This window comes from Thermobia domestica, chromosome 14 (assembly GCF_964235325.1).
Source record: "Thermobia domestica chromosome 14, izTheDome1.hap1.1, whole genome shotgun sequence".
Taxonomy (NCBI): domain Eukaryota; kingdom Metazoa; phylum Arthropoda; class Insecta; order Zygentoma; family Lepismatidae; genus Thermobia; species Thermobia domestica.
Window position 1 is genome coordinate 82,744,359 of NC_137467.1, and position 18,823 is coordinate 82,763,181.

Below are 18,823 nucleotides of genomic sequence, written 5' to 3' on the forward strand. Positions count from 1 at the left end.
ATGCGTGTCGTTTGTGCCGTGTTGTCACTTTATCAAGATAATGCTAATTGTGTGTGTGTGTCGTATACGATACTCGGCGTCCGAAGAGGTTAAATAAAGACAAAATCGAATATGAAGTACTGACGGATTTCATCGTTTTATAACCCTTACGTGCGAAACGGACAGGAACCTAGAGGTTGGACCGAGAGATCAGCTGCCAGATCTTATGTTCCCCCACTAGTTTTACGTTTTTCAGGCACGTTTTAGTTAATACGCTGCTATTTTCCTCGTAAAACGATTTCTCTCCTCCCTTTTTTAAATAAATAAAAGAAACAATAGTCCTGGACATCGTTAACATGTTTTTAAATGTTACTGCAAGGGAAAGGTTATAATTAGAAAAAATATTTCCCACACTTTATTGACAACACAATCCAGCGATATAACTTAGTACTCAGAGAGAGAACGCAACAGGTTGCCTTTTCATCTCCTGTCTAACCGACACACCAACGTTATGTTTAAAATAATTTGGTTTTTAACATCTTAGCCTTACTCTGTTAACACCATCTCGATTATATCAGAGTTTCTATCGATTGTGATATACTGATATCAGGAATAATATCGTAGGAGGAATTTTGAACTTGTAAAAAAGGATGTGAGACTATTCATTAGCATATGCAACAGTTTGCACTAAAATATAATTTAAAACTGTGTAATATGCTTAGTTGTTTGAATTTGAATTTATCAACTTACAATATATATATAAAATTGTTAACTTATTCTCATTGGAACCTGGTTAATTAGGTTTTAATAATAGGCTTATCATATAGACATTAGTAGGGACGTTCGCAAGGGATGAAACCACCCTCCCGAAATCCCAACTTTTCTATAAATTTAGTATAATTTTAGGGTCAATTTCACAAACTTTAATACAATTTATACACTTATTAGATTTGGATCTCCACCGAAAATCTTTGGACCAAGCCCGAAATCAATTCTTGCGTACGTCCGTGTACATTACAATCATTTTTGAAGTTTTTAATATTAAAGTTATAGTTAGGTTTGGGTCGATTTACTTTTGTTTTCCAACTAAATTGCTCAAAAAATGAGTTGAGTTGAGTTGATTTTAACACTCCCTTTCAGCAGCGAGGCTATATGAGACGGGATCTACTGATTAACGTGGAATCCGATACAATCTGCAGAATATGTATATTTTGTAAATCTATCGATTAGAAAGTAATTATCCAGTGCAGTCTTTCCCAATTGTTGGACTGCAAACCACTTGGTGTCCATGGAACAAATGTTAAGGTCAATGAGATTATATACATCTTATTATTTATAAATTATGTTAATAACGCCATGCACCTCCTATATGTACGTGCTGGTTTTTGTATATTTGTAACGTAAATAAAAGTTTCTAACTTTGCTATCTACCTTTCAACTATTACTACTACTACAGGGTGTCCACAAAGTTCTGTGACTCCTCATGAGCATGAACAACAATGCTTTGGAGAAGTTTTATTGACATAGGAAACATTAAGTGCCCAAAGGATCAGTTTGTCGACCGCCATTCTGATGACAAAGGAGTATCGCACGTGCCTCCACTCTCTGATCCATGTCTGCATCTGATAATTCTTGCACGGGAGTAAGTCGCTATTGGTGGAGGCCTAAGTTTGTTTCATGTGTTTTTGCATGGTATACCCAGTTAGGGAGATCGCTTACGCGTCGACTTCTGCGACGATCTCCGCATGGACGTCGCGACGAAACTACATGTTTCTGCTCGTGTGGACGGTCTGCCACTTCTTTTCTTATCCTTCACACTTCCTGTGGCAAATAGTTCCTGTTCACGTAAAAGCGTTTGTTTTGGGGCAGGATTTCGTTGAAATCTTATCCGAAAGTCTGCATGCGCTTCTCCCAGTGTCTTACCTGTATGTTTTCTCTCATGCACCCAACAACTTGCAGTAACATGTTCTTCAGTACTGTAACTGGAACTATAAGCTATTGTTCACACAATCTGAAACAATGGAAAACCTTACTTTAGCATTTATAAAGGAGTACGGGAAAACTTACATTAGCATTTATCAAGGAGTAATGAAAATTTGTGGCCACCCTGTACTAAGTAAATATTAAAATTTAAAGCTGTGGAATCCGTACCTCGCCCTTAAAAATAAAGAAAGGTCCCCGTATCTCTGAAGTAATTGGAAAGAATTGGTCTACCAGATTATGTTGTTTCCTTACACTTCCAGGATTTCTGTGATTTATTTACATGATTCACAACGCACTTAAATTACCTGTGATCGGATCAGTAATGCAGAACATTGAATCATGTTTTGCCATCAACTATACTTTTTTCTGCTGCGGCTTTACAGCAATCGAGATTTTTACGTATGTGAACATTTTAAAGAATCGGAATAACGATACGGCAACTTATGGATAACCAAAGCGTGGGAGCACTTTAAAAAAATGAGATAAAAATATTATAAAAGTAACATGGTAACTAACTGTACTGGCTTCCGAGTTCACTACATACTTCAACATAAAATACTATTCTTAGTTACGATCACTAGAGCATTTATCCGTATTCTTGTCGCACACATGAATTTTGTAGAACGTTTGAACACAGGATTACAAGGGTAGATTAAATAAATAAATAATAATAATAAAAAAAAAAACACAATATATACAAGAAATTTCGAAACACTACAAAGTGTTCCGTAAGTCTCTTGATAAAAACGCATTTGGAATAAATTATTTATCAACTACTAAACTGTAATTATTGTGGCCCAGCGTAGCGTAGTTGCTAACACTCTCGCCATCGGTGCGAGCGGACCCGGTTTCGATTCCCGCTGGAGGCACTCGGTCGAAAAAGTGTAAAAAGCTCTTTCAGGCTAGCTATCCCGAATAAGGATTTTCTCATTCACACCAGGCAAATTCTGGGTTGGCACCTTACATATAGGTCCCAGCCCGCTTCCTTCCTCCCCTTTCTCCGGTTAGTGTGCTCACTGAGGGACGTCATCCCTTAAAACGTGATGGGCTAATATGGCTATAGATGCCGAAAGCCCAGAAATCTAAATCCGAAATCCTTAAATTACCTATGTCAAGTTTTCAAAGAGTTTCTTCATTATTTTCAATTTTACAAATTGTATCTTCGAAGCACGGAAAACATATTAAGTCAGTAATGTTGTTGGATGGTAATTTATGAAATTCAGAAGGAAAATAATCTTTTAAATGCCGTAGATCTGTATTTTACTTGTCAGAAAAGAACTTCCCCAAACAGAAAAGTCCATTGGACTGATATTCGGTGAACGCGTTTGGTAATTGTAGTTATATAACCACCATTTTTTAAGTACGAACATGTGTTCATTCTTTGATAACTCTCTATTCATGCTAAACTTAGCTTAATTACACATTTAAGAAGGTTTAAATCCTTTATAAAGTCATCTCATCACAAACCATTTAGCCGTTGGCGTACGCGTCTTTGGCGTGGGAGACCCGGGTTCCATTCCCGGCAGTTCATGTGATTCGGATCCTACATTAAAATGTATCCACGTGTCATAAGCCTTGCTATTGAAAGGAACGCTAAGCTCACATTAAATCAAAAATACATACACACACACAGAATTCAAAAAGTTTGTTACATGTATGGGACATGGACTATGAATAGCCATCGTTATAGTTGTCGTTAACCGTTAATATGTTAACGGATTGACTCCACTAGCAAATTCGGCCAAGAGAATCGGTCTAGCTATGTATTGAAAGGAAAAAAAAAAAAAAAACAGAATTCAAAAACTATGTTACATGTAGCCTATGGGATATGGGATATAGATAGCCCCCGTCACAATCGACGTTTTGCGTTAATGTGTTAACGGATTGACTCTACTAACAAATTCAGTCAAGATAATCGCTCTAGCTATGTATTGAAAAGAAAAAAAAAAGAATTCAAAAACTTTGTTACATGTATGGGACATGGGCTATGGATAGCCATCGTTACAATCGCCGTTTTCCGTTAATATGTTAACGGATTGACTCCACTAACTAATTCGGCCAAGGTAAACGTTATAGCTATATATTGAAAGGAAACAAAAACAGAATTCAAAAACTGTTACATGTATGGGACATGGGCTATGGATAGCCATCGTTACAATCGCCGTTTTCCGTTAATATGTTAACGGATTGACTCCACTAACTAATTCGGCCAAGGTAAACGTTATAGCTATATATTGAAAGGAAACAAAAACAGAATTCAAAAACTGTTACATGTATGGGACATGGGCTATGGATAGCCATCGTTATACTTGTCGTTAACCGTTAATATGTTAACGGATTGACTCCAGTAACAAATTCGGCCAAGATAATCGCTCTAGCTATGTATTGAAAGAAAAAAAAAAACAGAATTCAAAAACTTTGTTACATGTATGGGATAATTACTATAGATAGCCACCGTTACAATCGCCGTTTTCTGTTCATATGTTAACGAATTGATTCCACTAACAAACCCTGCCGAGATATTAATTCTAGCTATCTAAAACAAATAAATAAATAAATAACATAATTTAAAATTTTATATCTGTTCAAGAGTTATCATGCGGAGCAACGAACAGTTGGATATATTAACAACACAATCTTGTAAATCTCACTGTAAGGAATTCGAGTCGAGATTCGAGACATGTGTCGACTCGTGCGCATCTCTACAGTTAAGTCATTATTAATTTTCATTCAAATTATTTTGATGTGTTTAGAAGTGTGTTTATTATTATTATTATTATTATTATTATTATTATTATTATTATTATTATTATTATTATTATTATTATTATTATTATTATTATTATTATTATTTGCTAATATTCCTAAACAAATTTGAAATGAAAATCTCAATGATTACCGTTTTCGTTTTGACACTTTTTTCCAGTTTATAAATAATTTCACAAATCATTTTATTTCAGTAGCTTGTACCGTCTTCATGCTCTTTCACGACTCTCAGGGGGACCTCCCCAATTGGAAATCACTGGTCTATTGGAACTGTTAAAAATACATTTTAAAATAAGAGACAACGTGATCTATCTTATAAGTTGCCTAAGGAAACGAGAACACCCATTAAAAATATATATAAAACAAAATAAAATAAAATAAAATAAATAAATAATAAAAGTCTGTGCCTATGGTGAAGATGTTTGGGAGTGGGTGAAGATGAGGAGATAAATGCCCATACATCCAGTAGAATTTAGTTACATAAGAAAATAATGCAAATCATTACATGTTATATCAGGATTCCGGAGGAACCTTATCCCCGTGACCCCCTCCATGGCTACGATTCCATATTAAACTTGGGGGAACGGTGGCTCAGTAGTAGAGCACTTAACTCTAATACGTGGGGTCCTTGGTTCCATCCCGGCCAAGTAAGTTTGTGGTGGACAACATCGTACCCGTGAATTTTCTCGGGCACTCAAGTTTCCACCCACTTTATCATTCCACCAATTTTTATTTATCATTCACTTGCTTTAATCATAGTCTCCCTTAGGCAATCTCGCGCCAAGTGAACTTTGTGGCGGACAAACACCGTATGCGTGGGTTTTCTCAGGGTTCTCCTGTTTCCTACCACTTTTTTCATTACATCATTTCATTCATTTCTCATCATTAACGTCTCCTTTAGACTAACCGGCATAATAGTGGGACGTAAAACTTTCCCATAGCCTAAAGGTTATAACGTGAGACGTTAAACTGAAAGATTTCTATGTTAAACTAAGTCGGCCTTATGCAGAGTCGTTTCGAAGTTTGATTAGCTTCATACTAAAACACTGACTACTGCAGGAAACTTATGTTAGTCGAACTCTTTAGTAGGGCGCTAATAGCACTTCAAAATGATTCTGCATAAGGCCCAGTTTGTCTTGAATAATACTTACATTACCTGCTTACAAACCTAATGTATATGGTACAAATTGCGAAAGCATTAACATTTCTTTACGTATAGATAATAATATTGCGTTTTATTTTCTTTTTAGTGTTTGATTCTTCAGCCAAACTGCCTTCGGGAATCCTTCGGGGCAATGTAAATCAACTGGGCGATTTTGACCAATGCTTAGCCGTTGAGGAATCCATCATAACTTCTCGTTATGACTGGGATTTTGATGATTATATAACAGTGAAAGGAAAGTATTGCTTGGCTTATTTCGACGTAGCAGCGACACCAGCGCCCTCGGAAGGAAAGGAATCACTCCAGTACGTGGTAGAACTAGCAGAAGCTTATGGGTTCGTGCGAGGAGAAATTGATGATGTAAGTAGATTACAAATACCGGTTTATAAGCCTATAAGCATTGTGGCGTGCGCTAAAATAAAGACTCTTAGCGATGACGTGACAATATTGCATTCATTACACTAATTTTGGTTTCCAGAGAAACAGATACAACATGATGACCTACCTCAACATTCTTCATGGTATTTCCGTCTAAAAATTTTACTTCATAAAAAAAAAAAAAAAAAAAAAAAACTGAAATATATAACATTCTACTTTTCTGCACTTGCTCTAATAGTACGTTTCATTTCATTATATAATGAATCAAACGAGGAAGTATAAGTTTTGTGTTTAATAAGCTTATATAAAAATTAATAATTCTACAATGTTTTCGTGGTTAACGAAAAAGCAAGTGAGTTTGGTTTCACAATGTGTGTGAACCAAAGGCGGATCTAGGACTTCTGGAGGGGGGGTTGTAATACTGCCACTTAGAGCTACTTTTAAGAGCTCCAAACTGGGATGAGTTTTATTTATATATAACATTTAAAAAAAAACTTTCCTCTTCTGGGGGGGGGGGGGCAATCGCCCCGATCGCCCCCCTGGACCCGCCATGGGTGTGAACCTACAGTAGACCTCCAAACTAGCGGAATTCAATATTCACACTTAAAGTAGTACATTTATAAGTACTGGTAGCAATAAGTTGATAAGATCAAAGATCGAATCTGTTCCTCGGATTCTAAATCCATATTTTAAAAAACATTACTCGCTCTACTTTACTGTTTTCTTGGATCAAAAGATCCAATAAATTTCAATCAAAAATTTTCTTGTACGCCTTATATCTGGAGAACTGCATATAGTGTAACTAAACCCAAACTATTATTTAACTCAGTGTGATGTTCTTGTTCCGTAGAAAATACGAACATTCGACTAAGGGGTCGTTATAAAAATTTGTGGCTCCAGATCCAAGATCTTATATATTTCAATCAATCAAAAATCTTGTAAGCCTTATATCTGGAGAACTACATACAGTGTAGCCAATCCCAAACTGTCACTTAACTAGTATGATGTGTTTATTTAAAAAAAAAAAAAAAAAAAAAAAACGAGGACTTGGTTTAGGGGCCGTTCAAATATTTTGTGGCCCCTGATCCAGAAACTAATTATTGGCCAAGATCGCAATCTTTTGATCCATTTTTTGGATCATTCCTAAAATTCTTGGCCAAGATGGCTGTCTTTTGATCCATGTTTTTGCATCATTTCTAAAATTTTTGTTGTAGCATGGCTATAAAGGTTGAAACCGGAAATCGTTTATTTGAACCACTTTCAGATAGAATAAATGATTAAAGAAGAATATAGAACCTACTATTGGGAAGCTGAATCGATTGCAAAAAAACTGCATTTCGATATCTCTTACCGCTTTTGTTCTACGGAGATTAGTATTGATACCGGAAGTAATAGTAAATTTCAACCTCTTCCGGTTCTGGTAGCGTTGTGAGTTCTGACGATATGCATATGTATTCTTGAGACTTTAAATCGATTGCAGAAAACCGCCTGTCGCTATCTATTATCATATTTGATTTACGGCGATAAATGTTGAAACCGAAATTCGTTAATTTTAACCACTTCCGGATTCAATAGAGAGTTAAAGAAAAGGATAGAACCTACTTTTGGGGAACTGAATCGATTGAAGAAAAATCCCATCTCGATATTTCTTACCGTTTTTTGGTGTACGGAAATCAGTATCGAAATCAGAGATAGTAGTAAATTTCAACCACTTCCGGTTTAGATAGTCTTAGAGTTTTGATGTTCTTTTAAGACCCCTGAATCGTTTCCACAAAACCACTTGTCGCTACCCAAGGCCATTTTTGCTCGGTTTGAACCGATTAAAGAACGAGATAAAACCTAATCTTCGAACGCTGAATCAATTACCTCCCCCCCCCCCAAAAAAAACGCATCTCGATGTATTTTACGCTTTATGCTGTACGGAAATCAATATTAGAACCAGAAATAGAATAGGTAAATTCAACCACTTCTTGTTTAGATAGAATGTTATAAATTTACTCTTGAGAATCTGAATTGACTGCGAAAAGAACTATAATATAAAAGAAATGGAAATAAAACTTTAAACACAAGGAACGAAACAAGAAACAAGAAAACACAGCGAATTGTCACTCACTCACTTTATGCAGAAATATATTAGGTGCTGCATATAAATGCATTGTAGGGTGCGTGAACACCCACCCATAAGAAAGCATTGCCCCTGGCAAAGCCGGTACTGGCGGTAATGCCGGCCTTGTTGAGGGCTTCTCCGGCAGCATTGCCGTGCTTACTGTGAGTTAGTGGTGTTACGATTTTAAGTATTCTGCCTTTTGGCAAGGTTCTGGCACTGATAAGGCTTTTTTTTATTATTTATTTATTTAGATTTGAGCCTGGAAATGTTTCTTCCACGTTTTTCGATCTTCACATTCCTTTTTTAACTTCCAATATTTTCTTCTATTTTTCAAATTATCGATCACTTGTGTTCTTCTTCTTCCTATTCCTAAATTTCCTTCCATCTTTCCTTCTATGACAGTATGAGGAAGACAATTTCTTTGCAAGATATGTCCAATCCAATTGGGCTTCCTAAAAAGGACGCTGGTAAAAGCGTCCTCTTCTCTCCTATCCGATTTGAGACATCTTCGTTTGTTACTGTTTCTGTCCATTTTACCTTCTCCATCTTCCTCGAACACCACATTTCGAAGCACTTTAAATACTTCCGTAATGTCCAACTCTCTTAACCATACAGTCCAATGCTCCATATATAGCACTTGACCAATTTCTTCCTTAGTTCAGTATTAAGATTGCTAGTTAAGAGTGAGAGTTGGCGGTAAAGATTTTTTTTTTTTTAAATATTGCACTGTCCTAAAGCAGTGACAACACTAAAAGGGGGAGGCAAATAGGGCTGGCGCTTCCTTGGTGACATCATCTACAATCCCCCCCCCCCATTACCTCCCAGACATGTTGTATTGTAATGTAGGTCAGGTCATATAAAACTTTTGGTTTTGGTATACAAAAGAATTGCTGTCCTTAGAAACTGTCTTTGCTCCTCTGCGGTATAGAAAAGACAATTTCTTCGCAAGATCTGTCCTATCCAATTGGCCTTCCAACGAAGGATGCTGGCTAAAAGGTCCTCTTCTCTCCTATCCATTTTAAAACGTCTTCGTCTGTTACTCTCTCTGCCTATGTTATATTTTCTATCTTGACCCCCCCTTAGAAATTAAAGCTGGCCTTGTCAATATCGTGAAAGTAAACGGTAACAACTAGCTGTAGTTTATATACTGTGATCATGTTGCTTAGTTGATAAATGATATTGTGCTTCACATGGAATAAATAAATATTTGGTGACTTTATATAAATAATTACAAGCTCATTTCTAGTAAACACGGCCCTGTCTTAATAATAAACAGGAAAGCACATGGATGTTCAGCGTCATCACCAAGGGCGTCGATTTCTCTGGAAATTTGAGGGGGGCATTCAGATGCAGAAGGCATATATGAGGATTTTAAAGACAAATTACATTCAAATTATATCAAATATTGTATATTCATAAATACAATGCGGGGACTCACATAAGATTTTGGGGGGCCCGGACCCCCCTCCCCCTGGGATCGGCGCCCTTGGTCATCACTACTCACTTTCAGAAAAAAAATCAGGTAGGCAAGCATCAAACGTAGCGGTGCGGCGATTGCTAACTAGTAGCGTTACAGACAGCAGTGTTGGTAGTTTGAGGGAAATTTCCCAAATCTAATTCCCGCACTGAGTGATTGGTCAATACAAAAGCTTAAATTTTTCCGTGTTCTTCAGAAATAAATCTATACAATAGCAATTGTGTCTGTGTGTCCAAAGTAGCATAATTTTCACCGATTGTTTGCTGGATGTATTTGTGTGTATTTTTTTTTTGGTAAAAAAAGGGGGGAAATAGTAAAAGATTGAAGCAAAAAGCAAATGAATAAAACAAATGTAGTTTGCACTTCATTTAACATAGCTAAATTAATCTTATTACATAACTTCTGTCATAGGAATTGGATACTCAACAAATCAGAGAAAATTTGATAGGAAAAGAGAAAATTTGGTGTCAGTCAAGAGAAATTTTCTTAAGGAAACACACAAACACTGGCTGACAGACTGAAATGATTTTGTATTATAAGTAGATTCGTTTTTTTATGGCGAACTCCGAATAGAATGATTAAAAACCATAACAGTGTTCTGCTATAACAATCGTTTCGGTCAAAATTCGAGTAAATTCATAGATGACAACTACACAAAAGAAATTTCATGTATTAAAGAATTCTAAGCAAAATAATTTTATTTGTCAGTGATATAGTTGTATAATCACACTTTTCTTTAAAACCTTACGCAATCAACTTTAAATTATTTTTTCCACTAATAATCAAAATTTGGGCACTTATACAGTTATGGAATGGCTTCCAACCATTGACTAATATTCAATACAAGTCAGAAATTAAAATCAATTTTAATGTCTCTCTATTAAGCAAAAATCAAGAAACAATTTCTCTTCTCTTCATTTCAGCCTGGGTATTTCATTCCAAGATTCACAACAATCAGTTGGGCATTTTGTATTCCTGCAGCATGCACTGCATCAGATTTGGAGCAAACGTTGGTGGAAACAATTCAAGAATTTAACGTTTCTTCAGGTCTTACAGTTAAACTGAAAGTTTCTCCCGACATGTGCTACGTTAAAGAAGAACACAGTATAAGTACTGGAAGTATATTTGCAATGTAAGTAAATTCTATTTTTATTTATTTATTTATTTTTCATTTAATGAAAAAGAGCAAAGATATGTTTAAATGAAACCCAAAGTAAAATCCGAGTAGGGAAATAGGGCTTTTTGTTCACGAGCTTTCAGGAAGAGAATAGCCTGAAACAAGGAAGTGTATTGTTGCCATTATTATTTCAATATTTTTTTTTGAATGTGCTATAAGGCAGAGATGCAAATAAGTAACAAAATTTTACTAGCCCAAGAAATGAGCTATAGTGCTGCCAAAATGTCTTGAGCCATGGCAAAAATGCGAACTAAAGCTCACACCCTCACACACACACGCGTTGAGCCAATAAGGGTTCAGCTGTTGCTAAGCGAGAGAAAGCGAGTGGAATTCCTTCAGCCGATAGCAGCGCTTGCAATGGAAGACTAGGGATCAAGTCCATGTGGCATATCTTCAGTAGCCCACATCTCACAGTGGAGATCATTTACTTCCCTTCGATATGATATTAAATACTCGCCCGCACCGATGAATCTTTCGCCCTGGGCGAGTGGTTGTTTGCATCCCTGCTATAAGGTAAATGAAATGAAATGAAATCTCTCAGTCTCAGTTTCTTACGTTCCACAGTTATAACCTTTAAGCTAAAAGCTTCGATTAATTAATTTCCGGTTTAACGTCCCACGTTATGCTAAGGGAGACAATGATTAAGACAAGTGAATGATAATGGAAGAATTGGTGGAATGAGATGTGGGAGGAAACAGGTGTACCCTGAGAAAAACCACGGACACGATGTTGCCTACCGCAAACTTATTTGTCCGGGGTTCAAACCAGGGATCCCACGCACTTAGGCAAGTCCTATACCATTAAGCCATCGTGGCCCCCATTGATACATTAAAGTATATGAGTATGAAATAATTGATAGAGTGAGAATGTGGGAGGAAATGGGAAAACCTAGGTAAAAGCCATGGACACAATGTTGTCTACTAAAAAAAAAATGGAAAAATTAAAGATAGCAACCTGGGTCCAAAGTAGAATGGCACTCACCAGGTTGTATCTTTTGCTGATGTCAATCTGGTAGCAGATACGAGGGCTATCCAGAAAGTAGATTACGTTTTCGTCTGTGTCCGCTAGGGGCGGGGCTAGCGCGGCCATCTTGGGGTCAGAGCGTTGCGCAGCTCAGTCGGCATCTAGCCGTGCTAGTGAGAGGTTCGTGCTGTGCTCCGTTAAGATACTGTGACGGTTTGAAATGTCTGCGTTAATTGAAAATCCCGCGAGCTGCGAGGTGCGTGCAGTAATAAGGTTTCTGACAGCAAAAAACTGTAAACCGATAGAAATCTATCGGCAGCTGTGTGAAGTGTATGGGGACAACATTATCACTGAAGGTGGAGTGCGACAGTGGGTCATAAGATTTAAAAATGGCCGAACCAATGTTCACGACGAAGATCGAAGTGGGAGACCCAGCAAAGTGACTGCCGAACTTGTCGAAAAAGTCGAAGTTAAAGTCCGTGAAAATCGAAAGTTCACAATAACGGAACTTTCTTTGAGTTTTCCACAAATTTCGCGAAGTTTGTTGCACGAAATCATCAGCGAAAAGCTTGGTTACCACAAGTTTTGTGCAAGATGGATTCCAAAAATCTTGACAGAGGACCACAAAAATCAGCGAATGGCTGCAGCGTTGCACTTTTTGGACGCCTACAATAAGGATGGTGACTCTTTACTCGATCGCATCGTTACTGGTGACGAAACATGGGTGAAACACGTGAACTGTGAAACGAAATTGCAATCAATGCAGTAGGGGCACACAGGTTCTCCCCAAAAACCCAAGAAATGCATGCAAACAATGTCGGCAAGGAAGATGATGGCGACTGTTTTTTGGGACAGAAAAGGTGTGATTTTGGTGGACTTCCTGGAAAGAGGCACTACAATAAACGCTCAAAGGTATTGCCAAACTCTGCAAAACCTCAGAAGAGCAATTCAAAACAAGCGCAGAGGAATGTTGAGCTCTAAGATCTTGTTGATTCACGACAACGCCCGGCCCCACACGGCAAATGTCACGCGTGAAGTTCTTGAATCTTTTCAGTGGGAGTTGTTTCCTCATCCGCCGTACAGTCCCGACCTGGCACCGAGCGACTTCCACCTATTCCCAGCAATGAAGAAGTGGCTGGCTATGCAGCGTTTTGATGACGACGAACAGCTGCAAGAAGAGGTAACGAAGTGGTTGAAGTCGCAGGCGGCCGAATTTTTCGACGAAGGAATTTCCAAGCTCGTACATCGCTACGATAAATGCCTTAATTTGAATGGTGACTATGTCGAAAAGTAGTATTTGTGTGTGGCTTTCATCTGTATATAATAAAATTTGTTTCCTATACTTTGTTGATTTTTTATTCCAAAACGTAATCTACTTTCTGGATAGCCCTCGTATAGAAGAACAGCCGAAAGAAATGCATAGATTTTATCAAACGCCTGAAAGGTCATGGTCAGGACTAGATTTAATGTTTTGCCGCTTCGAGGCCAGAAAGTATTTGCCGCCCCTCGTTCGAGGAACAAAATTTTGATACAAGAAAATATACTCTGCTAAAGGTAGTGAAGAGGATCACACGAAACATAGCGGTAACGCAAGCTTAATGATCTGGCTTGCGTTTATAGTAAGTACTAACGTAAGAATATCTAAATATTTTCGCCTAGGTGATTATGGAACCCTCAACTTATCATTGTTTTGAGGTTTGCATATTATCGTTATGCGAAACGTTCATTTCATAAATATATAAGGTATAGATACGAGGAGCGTCCAATAAGTTGTTTACCTAGACAGGAAGGGAGAGGCGGAATGACGCTTGACACGCACGCCAAGGGCACTGTGCGGAATCCTACTGCAGAATTTGAGGTCAGTTGGAGAAGGTAGTGGCCGGAAGTAGAGCGTTTGTGTTACGCCGCGTAGCGAATGTTTGTGTGACAACTGCGGATGGCCAGAACAAGTTCCTGGTGAGACCGGGTTTCGATTCTGAAATGATCCGGTTCTAAGGTCTGGAACCGGTTCCTAAAATCCAGTTCTTGAACCGAGTTTCTGGATCCAGGTCTGGAACTAGTTTTAAAACCGGTTCCGAAAACCAGAGCTTCAAGAACCGGTTCCTCGCGGAACCGGAACTTTGTGGTCATCCCTAGTGCCGACCCGGAGAGTTCAGGTTGCCATTGTTGACTATGGTTTTAACTGTAGAATCATCCTCCTTACAGTCCGGACATGGCCTCTAGAGACTGTTTCCTCTCCCGAGACCTGAAGAGAAACCTGCGGGGACAACGATTTTCGTCGGACAACGAGGTCCAACAGGTTGTTTCCCAGTGATTTCCTGGTCATGAAAAAGACTTTTTTTAAAAAAAAAAAAATTTTCTTCTCTACCCACAAAGTGGTGACGGTGCATAGACCTCCATGGGGACTACATCAAAAAGCAGTGATGACAAGGTGAGCTTATCTGCGTTCCTTCCTGTAGGTAGATAACTTATTGGGCGCCCCTCATATCCACATTAGCCACCGTTAAAGTCATTGTTACCCGTTAAGATATTAACGGATTGACGAAGTAGATACATTCAAATATCTAGGATTAACTTTAACAGACCAAACTCATATCCATAAAAAAAAAAAAAAAACTAAATGTCGACCGAAAGCAGGAAATTGCTGTTATTATACAGTCCAAACTTTTGGTCTTCCCGAACTTTGTAGAGAAATTAGAAGCTTAAAATATATAAAATGATAATTATACTTGTTGTGCTATGGTTGCGAAACATGATCACATGCTGAATATATTTGAAATTAAACTTTGACGTGGATATTCAAACTAGGGATGGTTTCCGAAACAGAGTTTTCCGATTTCCGGAGATCACATTTTCCGTTTTCCCGGAAAATTTTCCGTCTTCCAATTTTCCGTTTTCCTTTTTCCGGAAAATTTTCTGTCCCGTTTTCCCAGAAAATTTTCCGTCTTACGATTTTCCGGAAAATTTTCTCCGTTTCCGTTTTTCCAGAAAATTTTCCGTTTCTGTTTTTCCGGAAAATTTTCCGTCTTCCGTTTTCAATTTTCCGGTTTCCGGAAAAAATATTTTCCGTTTTCCGTTTTTCCGGAAAATGTGGCCATCCCTAATTCAAACCCAAGAGACAGGTATGGTAAATGGCGGAATTCCCATAAAAAGGAACTTCATAATTGATATCGTTTGTGAAACATTATTAGGATTATTAATCCTTGGAGACTTAGGTGGGTTAGTCATAAAGCCAGAATGAAAGGAAGTAGGAAACCTTTCAAAATTTTTACTGGTGGAAACCCCATTGAATAAACAATATTAGGAAGATCTAGGCGCAGACAATATTAACATGAATCTTGCAGAAATAGGAATATAAAGTAGAAACTGGATTTAGTTGATTAAGAACAGAAGTCATTGAAGAGTTTATGTTAATTCGACGCTGAACTTTGAGTCCAAATAATTTTTCAAATAACGGATTTTATTACAATATTCGAATACCAAATTTTGTTCCAATATTCGATCTGAACTTGGATTTGATTTGAGCTTAGCGTCTCTTTCAGCAGTAAGGTTACATAAAACGTAGACCTACAGCTTAACGTGGGATCCGAACTACACGAGGTGCCGCCGGAGATCGAACCAAAATGTTCCGATTCCAATACTTTAATAATGAATATTCGAAAACTATGAAATTCGAATAACGAATTTTATTCCAATAATTCCAATGATGATAATTCGTAAAAATCCAACAGTCGAACAACGAATTTCACTCTAATATTCAGTTGATTGGTTGGTTGATTTTAAATTTAGGGTCCTGTTCAGCACCGAGGCTATATAAAGCATGAACCTCTAGCTTAACAATGGATCAGAACCACGTGAGCTCCAACCGGGAATCGATCCCAGACTGCCTGTCGACCCGATTGCGCGAATGAACATAACGATTTTCGAAGAATTCATTATTGGAATATCGAATATTCTGAGAACTTATTCGAAATTTCGAATAATTAAATGTTGGCATTTTAACAGCAGTAGATTATGTACGTACCAACCAGGCAACCCAGTGCAGTGAAAGGGGGATATAGGCATACTTCTCGTTCCAATCTCATTGCGAAGTGACTCCTCCATGCCATAAGCTTCGGTGGACCGCCAATGGGCAGCTAGCGACATCTCGGGAAAATTTGGCGGCCCCGCAGCTACGATCCGATGTGGCTCCACTTCCGTTTTGAAAATTACAGCGGCAGAGACGCAATAAAACGCCAATGAACCACCAAATTATTCCCACGTGATTTGTTTACATTAAGGTGAATCTATAAAAAAACTGAAAAACAGTACCAAAACAATAATCGCAATATTGTAACAAATGGTCAAGTTTTCAAACGCTGTCACTTAATGTGACGTCACAAGTATTCAAGAAATCGTTTTTCATTTCAAGACGAATATGAAAGGGAGGAAGTTGACCGATATGCCTCGTCGTAGCCGTGATCGTCTAGTGGTTAGGACATTGCGTTGTGGCCGCAATAACCCAGGTTCGAATCCTGGTCACGGCAATGGTAACAGTGCCACAGGATGAGGTGGAACTTTTACAAATGTAAGTAAATTTTTATTCTATTCGATAGGATACATAAACAGTGTTTTTAGCTTTGTTTATTGTACTTTCCTAACTACGTATGTTCTATATAACTCATCCAATGAGAAGCAGTTATTTACATTAGACGCTTATTCTAACGGAAAATCTGGAAGTCTGAGTAAGTAGTAGTATCAACATTGAAGTAGATGAGTTTTTTTTTTTTTTGTGATACTGAAAAATAGGTTTACAAATACACATAACAAATTAATTTTACGCTCACAAGATGGAGCAGATTTTACATTACACACACACACACACACACACACATACACCCATATATATATATATATATATATATATATATATATATATATATATATATATATATATATATACAAGGGCGGATCTAAGGGGGGGCTACGGGGCTATAGCCCCCCCTTTGACGCTCAGGTTTACACTGGATAAAATGGGCTTCAATTCTGCTTTACACTGGATAAAACGGCAAATTATGGTTTAGCCCCTCCCTTGATCATATCCTGGATCCGCCACTGTATATATATATATATATATTAATTTCAAACACGATTTTCAGGCACGCAAGTGTCCGAAATATCCTCAATCAACATTTCAATATTATGCAAACCTAGTCAGAAGGCTGCGACACACATTATGACACTAACTTTCGTCCGATTCACCGTCTTACCTGTGTCCGAACCTGTTCTATCAAGTTTGTCCCTGATGCGATAAATTTTTAATTGCATTGATGCTACTTATAATGATGTACGAACATCCTCAGCACTTTTCCAATGGGTTTTAAGATTCCAGTTTTTTTTTTATGGGGTGGCTTGTCATCCAAGTTACCAGCCATCAATCAAGAAATCAAGATAAATAAACAGAAAAACAGAAAACAAGTTACAAACAAGAAGTTGTGGCAGTTCTACGACTGTATAACTATTTTTGGGCCACTATATATATATATATATATATATATATATATATATATATATTAGTGGCACAATAGTTCTATGACATGTTCGCTAATGCTGCTGTACCAGTGGAAGCTTAGTGGTGGGACATATTAAGGCTATAATCTTTATTATAACCGAAAACTCCATAATGAAATGAATTATATGAACAAAAACACCAGAGGTGCAAAAAGTGCAGCCAAGTTCGTCAGCCTCAAAAAGTGTTGAGATGAGGATGGATGGGCCAAGTTCCTTGGCCACTGCATCTGAAAGGAACACTGGAACTTGGCGCGAGGTGTTAAGGAAAATGATGTTAAGGAACCTTAGGGATAGTGGTGGTTGGTGTGGTGGGTTTGGGACCACCATCAACCTTAGGAATATCAACTTTGCTAATGCGCTAAAGCACGTATACAGTATACTGCAGTAAGATTGGTGGTTCGAACCCCAGACAAGGAAAACTTATATTCCTCCACGAAGTGTCAAAGTAAATGATGTTAACGAGTCTTATGGGTGGTGTTTGTGAGCGTGGTGGATTTGGGGGTCACCACTAGCCTTAGGACTGAAATGTCTCGGCCGTGAAACTAGGAACAGACTTCTTAATGTATTCGAATATGTTAGACACCTCGCACCAAGTTCCAGTGTCCCTTTCAGATGCAGTGGCCATGGAACTTGGCTCATCCATCCTCATCTCAACACTTTTTGAGGCTGACGAACTTGGCTGCACTTTTTGCACCTCTGGTGTTTTTGTTCATATTTCACTTCTTTTTGTAGTTCACAATGTCAGTATCGTATATTGGGATTCTCAATTGTGGCATGTTGCTGGATTTAAATTTAAAATTGTGCATTTTTAAAGGAATCATAATGTGTCACATATAACATTAGTTTCCAAGGGCTCTCCTACCGAGAATCGAATCCAAGACCCTGTACAAGAAAGGCACACATGCTAGCCACTAGAACAGCGGGGAGAATTTATTCTATTAATATCTGTCAGAGAGTTATGTCCAAACGAGATTCTAATTCATTTACCCGAACTACAAAATCACGATCGCTAACATCTCATTTTTCATTACCTAAATACGAAGAGTATCAACAGGGCCCAAAACCCTTGATGCTGAATCCTCGCTGCTACATCACTAGACATAGCTGGTGTTTAAATATAGTTAGTTGTTCTCTACCTTTTCACATTTAGTCCAGTAAAGATAGCCCATTTTTCTGCCAAGAAAGGAACAAATTAGTAACAAGCTGAAAATTGGTATGGAAGTAGGGGGATGTGTCAGGAATAACATACTAAAAGTCCCCTAAAATCCCACTGTAGCTTTT

The 18,823-nt window shown here is 37.8% G+C and overlaps 1 protein-coding gene and 1 non-coding gene across 2 annotated transcripts in view; both read left to right on the forward strand.

Annotated features, from left to right (window-relative positions):
• LOC145669887 (nose resistant to fluoxetine protein 6-like) overlaps nt 1-18,823 on the forward strand; it is a 193,899-nt gene that overhangs the window by 17,947 nt on the left and 157,129 nt on the right. The window contains exons 3-4 of the mRNA XM_081738234.1: nt 5,979-6,250; nt 10,776-10,984. Coding sequence (XP_081594360.1) covers nt 5,979-6,250; nt 10,776-10,984 — 481 coding nt within the window. The remainder of the gene's footprint in view (nt 1-5,978; nt 6,251-10,775; nt 10,985-18,823) is intronic.
• TRNAH-GUG (transfer RNA histidin (anticodon GUG)) lies at nt 16,447-16,518 on the forward strand. Its single transcript has one exon. It is a non-coding gene; the product is annotated as a tRNA-His (tRNA).